The sequence below is a fragment of the Microtus pennsylvanicus genome, chromosome 2 (genome assembly GCF_037038515.1).
Source record: "Microtus pennsylvanicus isolate mMicPen1 chromosome 2, mMicPen1.hap1, whole genome shotgun sequence".
Lineage (NCBI taxonomy): Eukaryota > Metazoa > Chordata > Mammalia > Rodentia > Cricetidae > Microtus > Microtus pennsylvanicus.
The window spans coordinates 130,793,596-130,812,853 of NC_134580.1; the positions used below are offsets into that span (position 1 = coordinate 130,793,596).

The following is a 19,258-nucleotide window of genomic DNA, read 5'->3' on the forward strand; positions in this document are numbered from 1 at the left end:
GAAATTTCCTTCCCCAGTTTTCTTTCCCCTTCTTCCTCCCTTCCTCCTTTTCTTTCTTTCTTCCTTCCTTCCTTCCTTCTTTCCTCCTTCCCTTCTTTCCTCTCTCCCTTCCTTCCTTCCTTCTTTCCTTCCTTCCTCCCTCCCTCCCTCTCTCTCTCTTTCTTTCTTCCTTCCTTCCTTTCTTTCGTTTTGTGGTTTCTCTGTGTAGCCCTGGCTGCCCTGGAACTCTGTAGATCAGGCTGACCTCCAACTCAGAGATCCCTCCTGCCTCTGCCTCATATGTGCAAAAACATGCGTGGCTCCTTTCCTTTCCTGAATTTACCTTTTGTGCAAAGCAAACTTGTACTTTTTGGCAAAGATCTGAAGGATCCTCCTTGTCTTCTTTAGAGTCTTGTGCTTTAGATCAGGGTGGAGGATTTATGGAGACAAAAAAAAAATGACAACATGTCCTCAGAGGCGGGAGAGAATCAGAATGACCCGAGTTGGCAGGAAGGGCCATATCCGGGAACTATGCCCTCAAGATCGTGGAGGAATTTTTCCATGAGAACGGAATAGAGGTGTTGCTCGGCGGCAGACTTGGAAGAGTGTTACCCAGAAGGAACTGTGCTCCACCTGGTTATCCAACTCGGTGGAGTGACAGAATTGTGCAATCAGACCACGGTTGAGTGCACAACGGATGACCCAACGCCTCTCATTAGCCAGCCGTTTCCGTCTCCAGCTGCGCGGTGCCCTAACCCAACCCCCACCTGTCACTCCAAGACCCTAAGTTGGTCACTCCACAGCCCTGCCTCCTCTCCTGTCACTTCCAGCCGGGCTACACCCCATCACTCCACGACCCGCCTCCTCGCCTGTCACTTCTGGCCCCGCCCCTCCTCTGTCATTCCAAAGCTCCACCCCTCTCCTGTCATTCCCAGGCCATTCCTTCGACTTTCACTCTATGGTCACACCCCTTCCGGCAATTCAGCTCCTCCCCTACCCCGACTTTTCCCGAGCGGTTTCTGTTGACCCCGCCCCTTCACGCACGGCCCTACCCACTATTGGATGCTTAAAGAGCGGCCTCCAGCCTCAGGCTCCGCCCCCGCCCGAGGCCCCGCCTCTAGGGTCGACCTGTTTTTCCCCGCCCCGGCACCCGCAGCGACCGCAACGGTGGCCAAGGTGCGCAGAGCTTGGCGTGATGGGGCTGCCCGAGGAGCGGCGCAAGAGCGGTAGCGGGAGCCGGGCTCTGGAGGAGACCGGCGCCGAAGGCCGGGTGCGGGGTTGGTCCCCGCCGCCGGAGGTCAGACGCTCGGCGCACGTCTCCTCTCTGCAGCGCTACCGCGAGCTGCACCGGCGTTCCGTGGAGGAGCCGCGGGGTGAGGCTGGGCCCGGGCAACTCTTGGGGGCTCCAGTGAACAGAGCAGCGGGGCTCCGAGGGGCACTTACCGAGCTCCTGTACGGAGCAGACGGAGGCTCACTGAGAGAGAGAGATGGAAAAGGGATTCGAAGAGATGGTGTTCCAGGAGAAGAAGAGGGTCTGGAAAGTGAGGGTTCCTAGAAGTTGGGGGACTCTCTGGCAGTTTTGTGAGATGGGTGTTTTCACAAGGAGATGCGGGTTATACGAGGAGAAGCGGGGTTCGGTGAGGAAAGGACCCTTCGGGGAGACTAAGGGGTTTCCGTCAGGAGAAAGTTCCATTTGAGAGTCCCCGAGGTAAAAGAAGGACTCCAAGGAGCAAGGGTGCGTGCGCCTTGAGGGAAGGAGAGCCCAGAAGAGAGAGAACCTTTGTCTCCAATTCAACAGTTGCCTCCCTCAGATTTTTAGCGCGCTCATCTCATTTTGCTCAGCGGCAGTGCCAAGTCTGGCTCCCTTTTTGGGGTCCTATATCTATTTAACATAGTAGCAATCCCAAAATACGATTGAAAAAGCTGTAAATATGTCAAGTGTTTTTTTTTTCTTTTAAGAAGTAAATTTGGACCTAAGTTGTACTAACACCGATTCTAAGAGATAATTCTGTGACTTTAAAAACGTGTCAGGCCAGGGGGCGAAAACACATCCTGATCAGGCCTGGTGGCACACACCTTTAATCTCAAGAACTGAAGAGGAAGAGACAGGTCTTCGTAAATTCAAGGCTAGCCTGTGTGTATAGGTAGTTCCAGAACAACCAGGGCTACATAGTGAGACCCTGCCAAAAAAAGACAACTTTAAAACCCCACTACCACTTCCCGGTTGAGGGGTAGCATGATAAACATAAATCACACTCAGGAAAGTGCATAAAAAGCTATTCTTGCAGTCTTAGGCAGATTTAAAAACCTATCTTAAATTTCCTTATCTCCAAGATAGGGATAATACTAGCTTCATAGATTATGAGAACTAAAGTGGGTAATAAGGGATCTATTATCGAACGTTTGATGCCCAGCCGCCATTAAATAAGTCATGATTTGTTTGACAACAATAATGTGGAGGAGGCAGATACTAAGCAATGCAAAATCGTATTAAATCAAGTGTGAAGTTGTTCATTGCTACAAGTAGTGTCCAACTTTGAGTCCTTGGGTGTCTTTTCCCTTCTCTTTCTATATTTTCTTCCATCATGAGTTACATCTGTTTCCCTGGGGTACGCTAAGTACTACCTTAGTAATTCCTAGTCTATGTATCTAGCCTCATACCTTGTATTTCACTTATATTCAGGCTCCAAATTTCATAGCATTATAGACCATTTGTTTTTCACACACCCTGAAGATTTACACTGAGCCAAACGAGACTGAGAGTGATGTTTCCCAGTTTTCTCTCCCGAGCCTGCTTTCTTCTCCATTATCTTTTTCTTTCTTTCTCTTTTGCCTTAATTTTCTGTTTTCAGTTGGGGTAGTGTCAGTGGCACGGCCCCAAACTATAAACCTCTTGCATCATCATTTTCTCTGATATCTCTTTTATACCTTATGAATTTATAGAACTCCTATTGTTTACTAAGCAGTGTTTCAGTTTGATTTGGCCTGAGAACGACCCACATTTTACAGAGGAAGAAATAGGAACCTAGAGAAACTAATTCCCTTACACAAGGTCATAAACCAAGTTTATGACGGTTGGGGTGTAAACCCACATGATCCTGACTAGAGAACTATACTCTGAATATTGTACTATTCTTCTCTGACTCTAAAGTTTGTTTTTCACTGAATTCTGTCAAATACTACTTTAAAATCTCTCTCAGACTGACCCTTACTACCAATTTCCATAGACGCTTTATGGAAAGCAGGAGACGGTTTTCTAATTTGTCCCTTCCTCCCTAGCCTTAATGCCTTCAGTTGCTCCAGCAGACTTATCTAAACATCATTAGATTGATATCCCGGGAATGCTCTTTTATATGGTATTGTAAAAAACTAGTGTTCTTTCTTTCTCCTTCCTTCTTTTCTTTTTTCCTTCCTTTCTGTCTTTCTTTGCTTCCTTCTTTTCTTCTTCCTCCTTCTCTCCCTCCCCCTCCTTCCCTTCCTTCTACATTCCCTCCTCTCTCTCTCTCTCTCTCTCTCTCTCTCTCTCTCTCTCTCTCTCTCTCTCTCTCTTTCTTTCTTGGGACAGGGTTTGGTATATAGTCCTGACAGGCATGCAACTTACTATGTAGATACAGACAAGTCTTGACTCAAACTTGTGGTGATCCATTCTCCTCCTGAGTGCTGCAGTTATAGGCAAATGCCACTATGCCTGGCTTTTAAAAATATTTCCCCTAAATTAAGATTCAGTTTTTCTTTCCGAGCCTCTGGGTCATCTACTTCAATTTTATCTTCTACCATTTATCACTTCTTCAATTTTATCTCTACCATTCTCTAGTACATTCTTCATTCTAGATATCCTGGCTGCACAAAAGTCCCTTTCCATGTCTTTGATTTTGCCCAATCCCTTTTGTGCCTATTTACTTAACTAAGCCCCACGTGAACTTCAGTTTTCTTACCTATGAAATTAATATAATATATACTTCGTAAATTTATGTCATAATGATTAAATTAGTCCAGTCCTAATTAGTTTCATCTTCCATCTTTACATATAATCACTAAATGCCAGTTTTTATTTTTTAAAATGACCATTCAGTATTTTATTATATTGCAATTTTTACTACTAGTTTTTACCAGTTTTTAATTGTTGGGCTTTTTGAGTTTAAGGTGTGCATGTGTATAGACTAGAGGACAAGCTTGGGTGTCACAGCAAGCCCAGAAATCCACCTGTCTCTGCCCTCAAAGCACTAAAATGACAAATGAATGTTACTATGCCAGATCTTCACGCTTGTGTGGCAAGCACTTCGTGAATTGAGCTATTTCTCCAGCCCTGGTTTTATTATTTATGAATTTTTTAAATCAGGGTTTCAGATAGCCTAGACTGGCCTCAAATTTCCTGTTGAGGCTGGCCTTGAACTCCTGATTCTCTGGCTCTCCCTTCCAAGTGCTAGGATTACAGACCCACATCATTGTACCCTCCTCTAGTTTCACTTTGTAGTGTTGCTATAGAAACCTTCTTAGTAATGCCTTCTTTCCTTCTTTTAGATTATCTTCTTGGAATATATTACCAAAATTGAGTTAGCAAATAAAGGTTCAAAAAAGTTTCATAACTCTTGCCAGACAATTCTTATAGTGTTGTTACTGTATAAAAGTATTGAATTCTCTAGACAGATCTCATGTAGTAAAAGCATAGAATTAAATTTAAAAAAATCTTTGCTAGTTTTATAGGTATACTATAGCACCTTGAGTTGATTTCATTTTTATTTCCTTAATAGACTGAAGGGTGGTATAACATGTGCTTTAGCTTTCTATTTTATTGTCTTGATCCAATATACCAAATTATTGCTGATAAGTTTCTTTATTTTCGGTCTGAAATAGTTTCTCAAAAGATAAACCCTTGGTTTTCTCTCATACCAAAATAGTCACTTTCTCTTGGCACAGGAGTAAAGTATATGCCTGTCTTTGGAAAGTTAGCAAACATGTCTTCTCAGGGAAATTCAAATCTTGATTTAGTAACCTGTGAAGTCTTGGCAAACTATTTAATGTCTCCAAGCCTTGATTTTCAAATCTATAAGAAGAAACAAAATAATGCATACCTCTTAGGGATGTAGTAAGGACTAAATAATAATACATATAAATAGCTTTCAGTAACACCTGGCACACAGGAGCACTTGTGCAAATAGCAATAAATAATTGCTAAGTGAGAATGAACAAACTAAGAGATGATCGTGGAAGACTATATGGGCAAAGAATTTCTTAATTATTGATTGCCTCCTGGGTACTGCACGGATATGATACTTTCAAGTGTGTGTGTGTGTGTGTGTGTGTGTGTGTGTGTGTGTGTGTGTGTGTACTAGAGATAAGGCTGGGTTTAAATTCCCTATGTTAAGGCTAGTCTTGAACTCCTGATAATTCTGCCTCCACCCAAGTGCCTGGATCATAATAATGTGTGCTACTACACTCATATAGACAGCTTTGGGTATAGAAGGAACAATCTGAATTGAGATTCAGGAATAAACTGTAGGCAGGAGAATAGCGGGCAATTAGATAAGGCAGATACTGAGTCCTGGGACAGGATGATTGTAGTTTGGTCCTGTACACATGCTAGTAACCCATCTGATGATAAATATGGTTGAGATACCTAGTGATATGTGGGCATCTCTTTTTGTTGCAGAGTTTTGGGGAAACATTGCCAAGGAATTTTATTGGAAAACCCCATGCCCTGGCCCATTCCTCCAGTACAACTTCGATGTGACCAAAGGGAAAATATTCACCGAGTGGATGAAAGGAGCAACTACCAACATCTGCTACAATGTGCTGGATCGAAATGTCCACGAGAAAAAACTTGGCGATAAAGTTGCTTTTTACTGGTAAAAATATTTATAGTCTGAGACAGATAAAAATCTCATGCTTATATAGTGTTTCATAATTCACAGCACACTTTATTTTTAAATTGAAATTTTTTTAATTAATTAATTAATCAATGTGGGTGGCATGTTAAGGTCGGAGGACAACTTCAGGAGTTGGTTTTCTCATCCACACTGTGGGTCCTAGGGATTGAACTCAGATCATCAGGCTTTGGGGACAAATGCCCTTTACATGTTGATTTATCTTGCTACCCTCAACTCCTACCTCCAAATTTTTTTAAGACAGAGTCCAACTGAGAAATTCTGGTTGGTCTGGTATTTGCTAGGTAGTGAAAACCGGTTTTGAACTTGTAACAACCCTCCTGCCTCAGCCTGTTAGCCGATGGAATTACAGTTGTTTGCCATTCACACTGGACTGTCATGAAGTAGTGTAAATTCTATCAACTTACTTGATCCTTACATCACCCAAGAAAAGTAAGCAAAAATCAGTGATTTGATATTTCAGTAAGGAATAATGCATCAGGAAAACTAGTTTCTTTAGATCACACAACCTCTAGTGACAGAGTCACCATAAAATCAAGTGGCCCTCCTGTTCTTGGTGTATGGTTGGAGGTGAGGAGAGCGGGCATATAGAAGAGAAAGGGACTAGGTTGCTTTTTTTTTTCATTCTTGCTTTGGAACAAAAAATGAGTGTTAAGATTTTCATCAGGTCTATCATTGTTATCATTACCTTTTATTGAGTTAAGGGTTAGATACTATGTTTAGGAGCTGAAGAAATACCCTATTTGATGCTCACAGTAATGACAAAAGCCACTATGCCTGGCAAGATTTCTTCCTTTCTTTTTCTTTTTGGTTTTTCAAGATAGTTTCTCAGTGTAGTTTTGGCTGAACTGGAACCAACAATATAGATCAGGCTAGCCTCGAATTCAGAGATCTACCTGCCTCTGCCTCCTAAGTGAAGGAATTAAAGGTGTGTGCCACCACCACCTGACAAGATTTATTTTTAAATTAAATGTTTTGTTAATTTGTTGATCCTTTCTTACAATAATATTCAATTCCATCTTCCCCGTTTCCTCCCAGATCTACCTTCACACAATTACCCCCTCAAACTTGTCTGTGTTGGAGCCCCAATGTATGTTAATACTCTTTCTAAGAACCAGTGTTCAATGGAATACCAATTTGGGAAGCACTGTATTGTGTAATCTACAAAGTTACTTCCAATGCAAAATTCTATAACTTTGTGGTAAGACAGTATTATTTGGCTTTTACATGATCACTTGTTCAACAAGAATTTTTAAAGATACTGGGTACTGGAGAGAGATGGCTCAATGGTTAAGAAAGCACACTGCTCTTGTAGAAGACCCAAGTTTATTTCCCAGAACCCACACTGGGCAGTTTAAACCACCTATAATTCCGGCTCCAGGGAATCTGATGCCCTCTTGTAGATGCCACAGGCACCTGCACTCTCTGTCTTTCTCTGCCTCTGTCTCTGTCTGTCTGTCTGTCTCTCTCTCACTTAATAATAAAAAATTGTAAAAAATATTGGATATTCAGCCTTGTATTAGGTGTTATTAAATAAGGTGATATCAACTGGACAATTAATTTTTAATTCTTTTATGCTTCTAGTCAACTATGAATGGACTGCACTTGTTATAATAAGATAAAGTGCAAATATGCTAGATATAGAGCTGCTTCCCTTGTTGAGCCCATGTTTATAAATATTCTTACACTGCTTTCTCTTCCTTCTCTTTCTTTTCTTCCTCTGCTGCTGCTGCTTTTTGTGGTCTTGGGGATTAAACTTTTACACATTGCACATGCTAAGCAACTGCTCTACCACTGAGCTACACGCCCTGCCCGATTCTAGTCTTTTTTTAGAGGTTAGCTTTCCAGGAGCAGATCTTTCTTCCTTCCTTCCTTCCTTCCTTCCTTCCTTCCTTCCTTCCTTCCTTCCTTCCTTCCTTTAGATTTATTTATTATGTATACAGTGTTCTGTCTGCATGTATGCTTGCAGGCCAGAAGAGGGTACCAGATCTCTCTCTATCTCTCTTTTTTTTTTTTTTTTTTTTGATTTTCGAGACAGGGTTTCTCTGTGGCTTTGGAGCCTGTCCTGGAACTAGCTCTGTAGACCAGGCTGGTCTCGAACTCACAGAGATCCGCCTGCCTCTGCCTCCCGAGTGCTGGGATTAAAGGCGTGCGCCACCACCGCCCGGCGACCAGATCTCATTATAGATGGCTGTGAGCCACCATGTGGTTGCTGGGAATTGAACTCAGGACTTCTAGAAGAGCAGTCAGTGCTCTTAACCTCTGAGCCGTCTCTCCAGCCCCCATTCTAGTTGCTTTAAAAGGAGAGATTGGCTTCCTTTTATCATAGATGAGAATTTAAATCTCAAACACTCTTCTAACTTCTCCCTTTCACTAAAGATAATTTTTGAATAATTAAATTCAAACCACAGTCTTTATAAGAGTAGTATAGTAAATGTGTTAACATGGCTTTTTCTCTAGGGTCTCCCATATCTCAGACTAGCCTCAGTAACTATGTAGTTGAGGATGGCCATGAAATTCTGATCCTCTGCCTCTACCTCCCTCTACCGACGACTGGATCGTAGACCTGTACTACCATGCCCAGTTTACGCTGAGGACTTGTACGTGGCAGGAAAAGTGTTACACCGATGGAGCTATGTTCCGGCTTTTCATTTCCTGTACGGATTTTTTTGTTTTTTTCTGGAGTCATCAGTTGCCTCCCATCTTTTCCTTGTACTATTTGCTTTAGTAATGTACTCAGAATGTCCCAAAATTTCTTACATGTATATTCTAGAACCTTCTTTCTCTCCCCCAAGATTTCTATGTTAAGATCCACCTTTATTTTTTTTTATTGATGCTTTAAACAACAAAATTTTTAGTGATTTTTTTTGGTAGTGCTAGTATTTGAGCCCGGGCTTGTGATATATATATGTATTGCAAGAGGGTCTTTACTATGTAGTCCAGGCTACTGTGGGATTCATTATGTGACCCAGTTTGATCTCAAACTCATGGCAATCCTCCTGCCTCAGCCCGGATACTGAGATTACAGGCATGAGTCGTTATATCTGGCAAGCCTTCTTTTTGTATCGCTTTCTTCTCAGCTCAAATAGTGTCATTTAATGAATGCAGTACTATTAGCATACCACATTTGCAGTTCCCTTCTTGTCTTGGGACATATATATGCACAAGGAAAATAGCCCTTTCAAGAGCATGCTGCAGCTAAAAGCATGCTGTAGTTAGCTAAAATAAAACTGCCACAAGGAAGAATTTGGCCTTTTACTTCAGCTTGGCACATAATAAATGTTTATGGAATGATATTATTTTTAGAATTGTATGTGACTGTTAGAGTCCACATAGGTCAACTTTCTCTATAGATTAGCAGATCTAAGATCAGCTAGAGAGGGAAAGTGATTTCCCTCAGGGTTATAAACCAATTTGAAGATAAAACAGATACTAATCTCCAGATAGTTTTACTCCTAGTCAACTATTCTTTCCTTTAATAAGATACTGCCTCATTCAAGAAGTCCAACACTAGGCTGTGACAGATGAAAAGAGAAATTGGCCATGTTAGTTAAATTAATTTATTTTCAAATTGAAATTTAAAAGACAGATAAGTTTGTTAAATCTAATATTATAGGGTTTTCATTCTATTTGGGGAGACCAAATAGTTATTTAAAATTGCTGTCACCAAAAAGCAAACAAAAAAATTAAACAGCAGCAACTCAGGAGATAGAGGCAAAAAGATCAGAAGTGCAAGGCCAAACATGGCTACATAGAGGGTTTGAAGCCAGCCTGGGTTGCATGAGAACCTAGTTCCAAATACCCAGAGCAGAAAATAAAATATACTTAAAATAGCTTTTATATTATGGAGTTGTCAACTGAATAAGACTAATAGAATAACAAACTCGTCTCCAATATACTGGCATGGTGAAAGAGCTTACTAGATATTAAACACTATTACTATGTATTTGGATCGTAAAAACACCAAGTCTCACCGAGTGGTCAGCTCTGAAACTATATCCATAAAGCAATACTAAACAGACTCAGCAGGTTGTATTTATATATTTATTCACATATATAAAATAATAATAATTTTTTTAAAGAGACTATTAATTTGAGAGAGAGTAAAGAGAGGATTTGGGAGGGGGTTGGATGGAGTATAAATATGTAATTATACTTTAATTTTTTAAATTGCAAAAATAAAAATAATTTGGATCAGAAACAAAACAAAACTCATCAAGTCTCTTTAGACTAAAAGGTTTATGCAAGGAACAATTTATTTCTTCAACAAATACTTCTTGAGGGCTTACTGTATACCAGGCACTGTTCTGAGCAAAACCCAAAATTCTTTTTTTATGCAATGTAAAGAGACAGACAGTAAACAAACAAAATAAGATAAATGGGAGTTGTGGAGATAGCTTGGTTAGGGCTTCCCTTACAAGGACTTGAATCCAGTCCTCAGAACATGCACACAAACATGCAGACACATAAATGTACCAGGCAGTGACAGATGTTCTATAAAAATGCAGATCACTGGGAAAGGGATGACAGTGCAGAATGGGGCTGGAAAGGGAAGATCCTTGCATAGTGACATCACTTGGGCAGAGATTTGAAAGAAATGATGCAGTATGCCATGCAGATAATGTGAGTAGGGGGAGAAACATTCCAGACAGACGGAAGAGCAAGCATGCACGGATGCTCGGTGTGTTTGGAGACAGGTGAGATGAGGGATGGGGAAACACTGAGGCCCACAGACTGCTGGATCATTTAAAATAATGAAAGTCGATGTCGAGTGTGGCTTTTTGTGCATGGTAAAATGGGAATGCACTAGACAGTCATGAGCAATGACTTGGATTGTACTTAGGACCTCGATTTTAAATTGAGAATAAAAAGTCGAAGCTGTGAGACCAGTTACAAGGTTGGAATCTAGGTGAGCCATGGTAACTTAGGAATCGTGGCAGTGTGAAGGTGGTTAAAAGTGCTCAAAATCTGCATCTATTTTGAATCCAGAGTCCATGGAATTTGCCTCCCTGGGAGGTTCTAAAGATCTAGCAGCCTGCTTAATGCAACACTTCTTTGATAGCAGATAAGGTTCAGGAATGGGAGATCACTACTCTCAAGATATGTCAAAAATATTCTTATAAAGAAAAATGATGTGGCCGCAGCTAGATTTAAGAATGTTAATCTAGAGCTGGGCGAGGTGGCACAAACCCTCACATCTGAGCGGTGGAAGGAGCATCAAGAGCTTGAGGCCAGCCTCAGCTACACTTGCTGGCTTAAGAAGGCCCTGTTAAGAAGAGCTAATGCTTAACCTAGGCATCCTCGTTTTTATCTGGATTTATTTTACTTCCACTTAAATTATGAATATACTGATTACAACTTCAAAATTCCACATCTAGGGTCTTTGAACTCTTATTCCTTCGACCATTTTCTTTTAGGATCACTTTTATTGTGCATGGATTCTCCCTGCTCCTCACAGTCTAACACTGTCCCTAAACATTGATGAGTTCAAATCGGATCCATTCCTTAAGTTATCATACTCAAGAAACATCCCTGTAGGATATGCTATATGGAAGGCAAAAGAAATTATTAGGTCTTTCATATTTTTGTTAACTGTCTTGTAGTTCCTTCTGACAAACCTGGAAACAATCCTGTAAACAAATTAAAACCAGAGTCACTCTGCAAGGTGTTTCTAATAATGTTTGGCTACTGGAGGAGGCCCATCAATAGAGACATGAACAATTCTTACCTCCTTAAGTCTTAGTTTTCCAATCTGTGGAATGGGAATAATAGCGGTTCTATCACAGATTGTTGTAAGAAGCCACTGGGGAATCTTTGTAGGCGCACAGCTAGAAGCCCAGACCCACATTACACTGTTTCCTTTCCCGTGCTCCTGGGGATTCTGATATGTGTGGGGGGGGGGGAACTTGCTGAGTTCATGGGAGATCTTTGATCTACTAAAGTGTTCTTGTTGTTCTATGGATGAGGTAATACTGAGTCCACATTCTCTGGTTCCTCACATGATACAGCTTCCTAAATAACCCTAAGATCCCTCATAGTCCAGCTGTGGTCTCCCTCACACATCACACGGCCGCCGTGCTTTGACTTTTCATGTCCGCGATGATATTAGCTACTCAGGCGGCTCTGCTTGACAGCTCAGCTTCTACCGCTTTCCATGATACCTAGGGCTGACTGATAAACTGATTCTTCCACAGCTTTCCCTGATTCCTAGGGCTGACTGATAGACTGATTCTTCTACAGCTTTCCCTGATTCCTAGGGCTGACTGACAGACTGATTCTTTTCTTGTCTCTTTTCCTTAGAAATAGGGTCTTGTGTAGCCCTGACTGGGAAATCCTCCTGTCTCAGCCACCTAAGTGCCAAGAGTACAGGTATGTGCCAGCACACCTAGCTATAAATTTCTCCATTTTTTATAATAATAAACTACGTCTCCCATTTGCTGCACTTATGTATTTGTTCCATTTTTTTTTAACCTGGTTCGTAGCATTTGACAGATGAGGGACTTGTGGCTCAGACTTGGCCAGGGTCTTACAGTAATTATAACTTATTCTAGACAGGAAGACAGTTTACATTTCTTCCTCCAGACATCATGCTTCTACCTTCACAGCCTTTGCTTTTTGATACTTGGTCATTTGTCTAGTCGGTAGTTTATTAGAGGGTATAGGGCTGCTTTTGGAAGTGTCAACTACTGTTTGTAAAGCCAAAGATGTTAAGGTGCAAGCTTAATAAAGTAGTGTCTTTTCCTTAACTGAGATATGCTCACTCATTAAATAATTTTCCACGGAATATGTGCAAAATATAGTCTACATAGTAACTTAACTTGGGAACAAGCTTAGGGCAATACATATGGGATCAGCAGAGAGGCACTTTTATAGTTCAGGAAAGAGTTGACAGTAATGATAATGGTAGAAGTCAGGGAAATGGTCAGGTTTTAGCTATTATGAAGGCAAAGTCAATAGACTTTACATTGGCTTGAGATAGTATCTAAGAGAGTGAAGTAAAAGAGTATCTCCATGAAGAACCTGCGATATGGCTCAGCAGGTAGTGGAGCTTGCCACCAAGTCTGATTACCTGAATTTGATGCCCAGAACCCACAACTTGTCTTCTGACTTCCATACATATACTGTGGCATGCATACATGTACACATACACAATGAATAAAAAAGTAAGTGTAAAAAATACATAGAAAAAGAATATCTCCAAGGAGCTAAATATGGTATCATATGTATAATCCCAGCACTCAGGAGGCTGGAACAGATTATGAGGATAAGCTACATAGAGCAACTATGTTTCAATAAAAATAAACAACAAAAAGACACATCTCCTAAGTTTTTTCCCATCTGTCTTATCAACAGGAAAAAATGGAATTTCCATTATTCTATATGGATAAGATACTTGAGGGATGCCGGGTGGTGGTGGCACACACCTTTAATCCCAGCACTCAGGAGGCAGAAGCAGCCAGATCTCTGTGAGTTCGAGGCCAGCATGGTCTACAAGAGCTAGTTCCAGGACAGGTTCCAAAGTTCCAGAGAAACCCTGTCTCAGAGGGAGAAGTTCTGGGAAAAGACCAGGACTTTTTTGTTTCATATACAGACACACAAATTGCAGTTGTGACAAGTGCTAGCAAGTCATGGAAGGGTTCAAGAATGGATATGACAAGCCAGATTTATATTCTGAAAGAAAAAAAACATTCTTTTGATCATTAGTATAGCTGGTGGTAGTGGTGCACGCCTTTAATCCCAGGCAGAGGCCGGGATTAAACTCTGTGAGTTCAAGCCAACCTGGTCTACAAGAACTAGTTCCAGGACAACTAGAACTGCACAGAGAATCCCTGTCTCAAAAACAAAACAACAACAACAAAAGATAAGTCCATCCTGAGGATTTGTAGGTAGAGGCCCTAGTTGTTTGGGGATCTTTAACAAATAATGACATCCTTCTTGAGGTTTAGTTTTCTTACCTTTCAAAAGGGAGAGCAAATCTTGTTAGTCTCAAAAGTTTTTAAGGGAGCCAAGTCTGGTGGCACAGGCCAGCAATCTACTCAAGAGACGTAGGCAGTAGAATTGAGAGTTCAAGGCCTGCTGTGCTGTAGAATTAAGTTTCAGTACAATCTGGGAGGCTTATTGAGATGTAATCTCAAAATAAAAAATAAGTAAGAAGGTTAGGACTATAGCTCAGTGGTAGGGTGCTTTTATGTGGGCCCTAGGTTCAGTCGCCAGTACCATCAACCAAACCAAACCAAAAGAACTGCCACAAGGATTAGCTGGAGTTAAAAAATAAACATTATGACAATTAGAAAAATATCAAATTTATAGAAAAGTTGCAAATACAATACAAATAACCTTTTCCTAAACAATTTGAGAGTAAGATAAACAAGAACTTTTTCCTCTCTTACTAATACAACTCCCAAAACAAGGAAATCAATATTCATGTATTACTTGCCACCTAACCCTTGGACTCCATTGCCACTTTGTGGAAATTGTTCCAGTACTGTCCTTTATAGCAAGAGGGCTGAGCTAAATAGAATTAACAAATGACATACAATATTAAAATATAATATATGGCTGCTATGTCTTTTTAGTTTTCTTTAGTCTAGAGTAGTCCTTTAGTCTTGACTATCATGGTTTTATAAGACTATCTTTTCACTCTTAAGAGCCAACAAAATGTAACCTACACACTAAATTGGTTGCTATTTATTGCATACCAATGAATATTAAGTTAGAGACTCTTAAATAAGGTATCTAGATTTAGTGAACATCTATCCTTAAATACCGCTCTAGCACCAGGTTTTAAACTTTTTGATATTCATAGGTAAGTTTCAGATGCTACAGTACATATTTAGGTGATAAGCAAGAGAAATCAGGTCTTTGTCCTCATGGGGCTTCCATGATTGTCAGCTGTGATCTTCTTTAAAAAAAGAATGAATTGTTAGGATCAATGTGAAAAAAAAGGAAACAAAGAAATATAAAAAAAGAAAATTATTTCAAGTGGGGATGTGGAGGGCATGTCTCCAGGAGCAAACAACTCTACATGTCTCCCATGATTCTTGACGATGCCAAGGACTGTCTTTATTTTACATTAATTAACTAATTAATTAGTTTGTTTAGTGTGTCTGTGTGTGTGAAGGCCAAAAGACTATTTGTCGAAGGCAGTTCTTTTTTTCCACCATGAGGGTTCTAAGAATTGAACTCAGCTCGGCAGGTATGGCAGCAAGCCCCCTTACTCATTGAGCTCTCTCACCAGCCACCAAGGCCTGTTCAAGTTGGCATATGAGGTCTTCCTTGCTTGAGATTGTGAGTCTTTCGGGAAATTGTGAAGCAGTTGAAAAGATCATGTTAAATGCGTTTTTGGCCACAGTTCAAGTTCAAAGTAGATGGGTGTGTTCTTGACTTCCCACAGTGCTTTTAGAGGTTTTCAGGAGAGTGATTTCTTCATGCTCATTTGGTGCAATGGGGTAAATGGTCTGGAATTCAAATCCTACTCACAGGCTTACATTTAATCCCCTGTGTGACTCTTCCTCTGGACACGTAACTTTAAAGTGGGAATAGTAATACTTGTCTACCTGCTGCTAGGGAGCTGTGAGGATCAGGTTGAGGGTGACCTTTTAAGCGGCTTTACACTGTGGCCATGTGGGGAGAGAGATGCACCTGTGTTGACTCACTTAACATGTGAGCAGGTATGGCATTACTTTTCTTTGATCTTTATATCGGCTAAGTTTTCCCTCTACTCCCTGTAAGCATGTATTCAATTTCTGGGTAGGTTTCATACTTTGGATCTTCCATGAATGAGCCCACAGATCCACTGTAGAAACTCAGGCACATTTGTTGACTTGACTCCAAATCCTGCTTGTTTCCATCCTTCCTGTGTCTACAGATTTTCTTTGAAACTGAGTTAAAGAATTTAGAGATTTGAAAATAATCAACAAATTTAAGATACACTAGCGATTATCCTGTCTAACACCAGCCTTTCCCCTCTTTCAACTCTCTTTTTCCATGTTTTATTTCACAGAGGAAAAAATTAGAGTCTGAGTTTGTGTAAATTCATATACTGAATTAGGGATAAACAGTAAATCTAGGTCTAGTAACACTGTATTCAGAACCAGGGGATCTTCATTGTTCCATGCAAATATAAGCACTTGAAAATCTTGTTAGAAGTCTAAGACTCCATCCCAGCCTATTATTTTTATTTTATATGTATAGGTTTTCAGCCCAAATTGTTTATACATGAACCTTATCTGTGCAGTAGCTGTGGAGGGCAGAAGAGGGTTCAGATACCCTGGAACTGGACTCACAGATGGTTGTGAACAGCCATGTAAATGCTGGGAACAGAACCTGGGTCCTCAGGAAGAGCAGATAGTGCTCTTTAGTGCTAAGCCATCTCCCTAGTTTTGTTAACCTATTTAATCAGAATCTCTAGGAAATAAAATCCCTGAATCTATTTTTAGTTGTTATATATGAATAGAGTGCCCCTGAAAATTTTTTCAGCACTGAGGTTATAGACCAGTTGAAAGCATATACCTAGGATAGGTGAGGCACAGGGATCAACTACCTTCATAATAATGTGTAGGATAGAAAACTGGCATTTTTTAAAAGACAGGAGAAAGGGTAATTGTGAAATAGAGTGGGAAAAGAAAATCCTCTCCAGATTTCCTAATAGATCAATGTTAGGAAAGATGACATACAGAAATTGAGGAACTCGATTTTTAGTCTCTTAAAATTTCTTGGCTGTGCATTAGTGGTACCAAGGAGGCAGAAGCAGGCAAATCTCTCTGAGTTTGAGTTTCTTCAACCATACAGTTTTCAGGATTTTAACATACTGATTTTCTTCCATGCCTTTCCTCCCTGGTTTTGGAAACATTTCCTTTTGGAAAAGGCCATGTTATTTAAGAAGAAAATGTTTTGAATAGCAATTTATAGATTATCATGCTGCAGTGTCTAATGTGATAACTGCTAACCACATGTTATTTTATATTTGAAGTAAGATTAAATGAAAGAAAACTTTGTTTTTCACTCACACACACACCATATAGAACTATCACATATAGTGTGATATATGTGATATCACGTATAGTGATCATTATATGTGATAGTTCTCTATGGCTAATGGCTACTGTGTTGGACAGCAGTACTTTAGAATAATGTAATCTGCTTGGGAACCCCAAGGCCATCACTTACTATTCCTGTGCCTTAGGGTAAGTAAAAACGATAGATGTCAAAAGGCTCCATTCTTCTTTAGCCTTTCTGGTGATTTCTGTATTCAGTTTTGGAGGTATGCCTCCCTCCGCCTCTCTTTCAGCCTTCTGCTGCAGGGAGAGCAGGAGAACCCACGGGGAACATTAGGTGCTAATTTGTCAAAGGATGTTGTTTCCACTTTCTACTCCCTTAGTGGAAGGAGAAAATGACCTGAGGCTGTGCTTACATCAGAGTTCCTAACATTTGTGCAATGCTTTACGGGTCATAGAACTCTTTCACATTATTCTTTCATTTTTATAGTTTCAAAGAATTCTTTTTCTGTTTTTCAAGACAGGGTTTCTCTGTACAGCAGCCTTGGAACTGGAACTCACTTTATAGACCCAGCTGGCCTCAAACTCAGAGATCCACCTGCATCCTGAGTACTGGGAATAAAGGCGTGTGCCACCACACCCAGCTCAAGTATTCCTATTCTGCCAGGCACATAATGTTGTAATGTTATGTATGTAATTCCCAGAGGTTGAGGCCAGTTTGGGTTAGTTTGAAACTTGATTGCCAAAGACTAAAGTTTGGACATGTAACTCAGTTCTTTTGCCTAACTCAGAATATTTGCCTAACGTGTACAAGGTCCTGAGTTTGATTACCAATACTACTCAAATAAAATAAAGTAAAAAACAATTTGGAAGGCCATAAAGTTAATTTTAATAATCTTCATGGATATAAATTATATGGGGGAATTTGTAAAGTGAGAAGTCCAGGATCGTTGTGGTGGCACACACCTTGTAATCCCAGTATTCATTGGAGGATTACCGGGAGTTTGAGGCCAGATGAGTTACATAGCAAGATTCTGTCTCAAATGCCAAACTCTAACAAAAAAATACCAATGCCACATTCTCTGAAGAAGCATCTACTACAAATAGGTACATAGTTTCACTGAACAATCCTATTCTTTTTTTAAATATTTTTATGATTTATTTAACTTTTTTATGTGCATTGGTGTGAAGGTGTCAGATTCTCTGAAACTAGATCTTCAGACAGTTTTGAGCTGCCACGTGGGTGCTGGGAATTGAACCCAGGTCCTCTGGAAGAGCAGTCAGTGCTCTTAACCACTGAGCCATCTCTCCAGCCCCAACAATCCTATTCTTGTGTGTGTTTAGGGAGGGTGTCTTAGAATCTGCATTATTAGCATTATTTGAATATACTTTGAGAAAGGCTAATTTTGCTTGGTTCTCATGACAGAAATTGATTTTTAGTATCTCTGCAAATCTCAGATTCTATGTGTTACCTCCGGAGTTAGAAAGTTCCCAAAGGAACACATCCTGTCTTTGGATACCTCTGACAGAAAGACTTTCTGTATACCCAGCTCTCTAAAGACTCTTAACTACTCCACTTATAGTTACATAGTGCTAACCCACTTCATTCACATAATAATCTTTCAGAATTATTAGTTCATCCAGAAAAAAAATTTAAGTACCTACTATTGAAAAAAGGTTCTGTGCAAGACACTGGGGATTTAGCAGTGAATAAGACCATCTTGGCCTCTGCCTTCAGGAGCTAGGGGAAACAGCCAATTTTCTTTCATTGATTGTTATTAGTTTTAGTGTGTGTGTTTCACGTGTGTGTAGGTAGGTATGGAGGCAAGAAGTTGACATTGGGTGTCTTTTTCTCTGTTGCTATCTTATTTTTTGAGACAGGCTCACATATTGAAGCTGGAGCTCACCAATCCAGTAAAACTAGCCAGCCTACAAGGCACAGAGATCTGCATCTCTTTGGCTCTCCAGTGCGGGTATTTCAGACACAGGCTGCTACACCCAGCATTATTGGGGGCTGGGGATCCCCGCACAGATTCTCATGCTTGTGCAGTAAGCACTTTCCCAACTGAGCTTCCTGGCCCTAAAACAGCCAAATTTGAAAGCAAGTCACAGAAGTACAGCTTGAGAAAAACACAGAGAAAATAGGTAGAATGTGATGATAAAACCAGAAGGGATGGTGCTGTTAGGATGAGTAGAGGAAATCTCACCTGGTAGCTGACATTAAACTGAGGTCTAGCATAACCTAGAACAATCCAAAGAACTACAGGAAGACAGTGAGTAAACATGGGTGTTCTGTTTATCAGAAGCTGGTGGGTTTGGAGCCTTAGGAAGCAGACGAGGAGAACGGCACAAGATGAGGTAGAAGAAGATGCAAGGTTTAGAAGTTTGGTTTTTCTT

At 40.5% G+C, this 19,258-nt stretch overlaps 1 protein-coding gene across 2 annotated transcripts in view; it reads left to right on the forward strand.

Moving 5' to 3' along the window:
* The first annotated feature begins 1,080 nt into the window (after positions 1-1,080).
* The window catches only part of Acss2 (acyl-CoA synthetase short chain family member 2), a 40,260-nt gene continuing 22,082 nt past the window's right edge, over positions 1,081-19,258 (forward strand). The window contains exons 1-2 of one of the 2 annotated variants that reach the window (XM_075962678.1): positions 1,081-1,352; positions 5,630-5,825. In XM_075962678.1, the coding sequence (XP_075818793.1) occupies positions 1,175-1,352; positions 5,630-5,825 (374 nt within the window). In that variant the 5' untranslated portion in view covers positions 1,081-1,174. The remainder of the gene's footprint in view (positions 1,353-5,629; positions 5,826-19,258) is intronic. The other variant, XM_075962677.1, reaches the window with a different exon arrangement.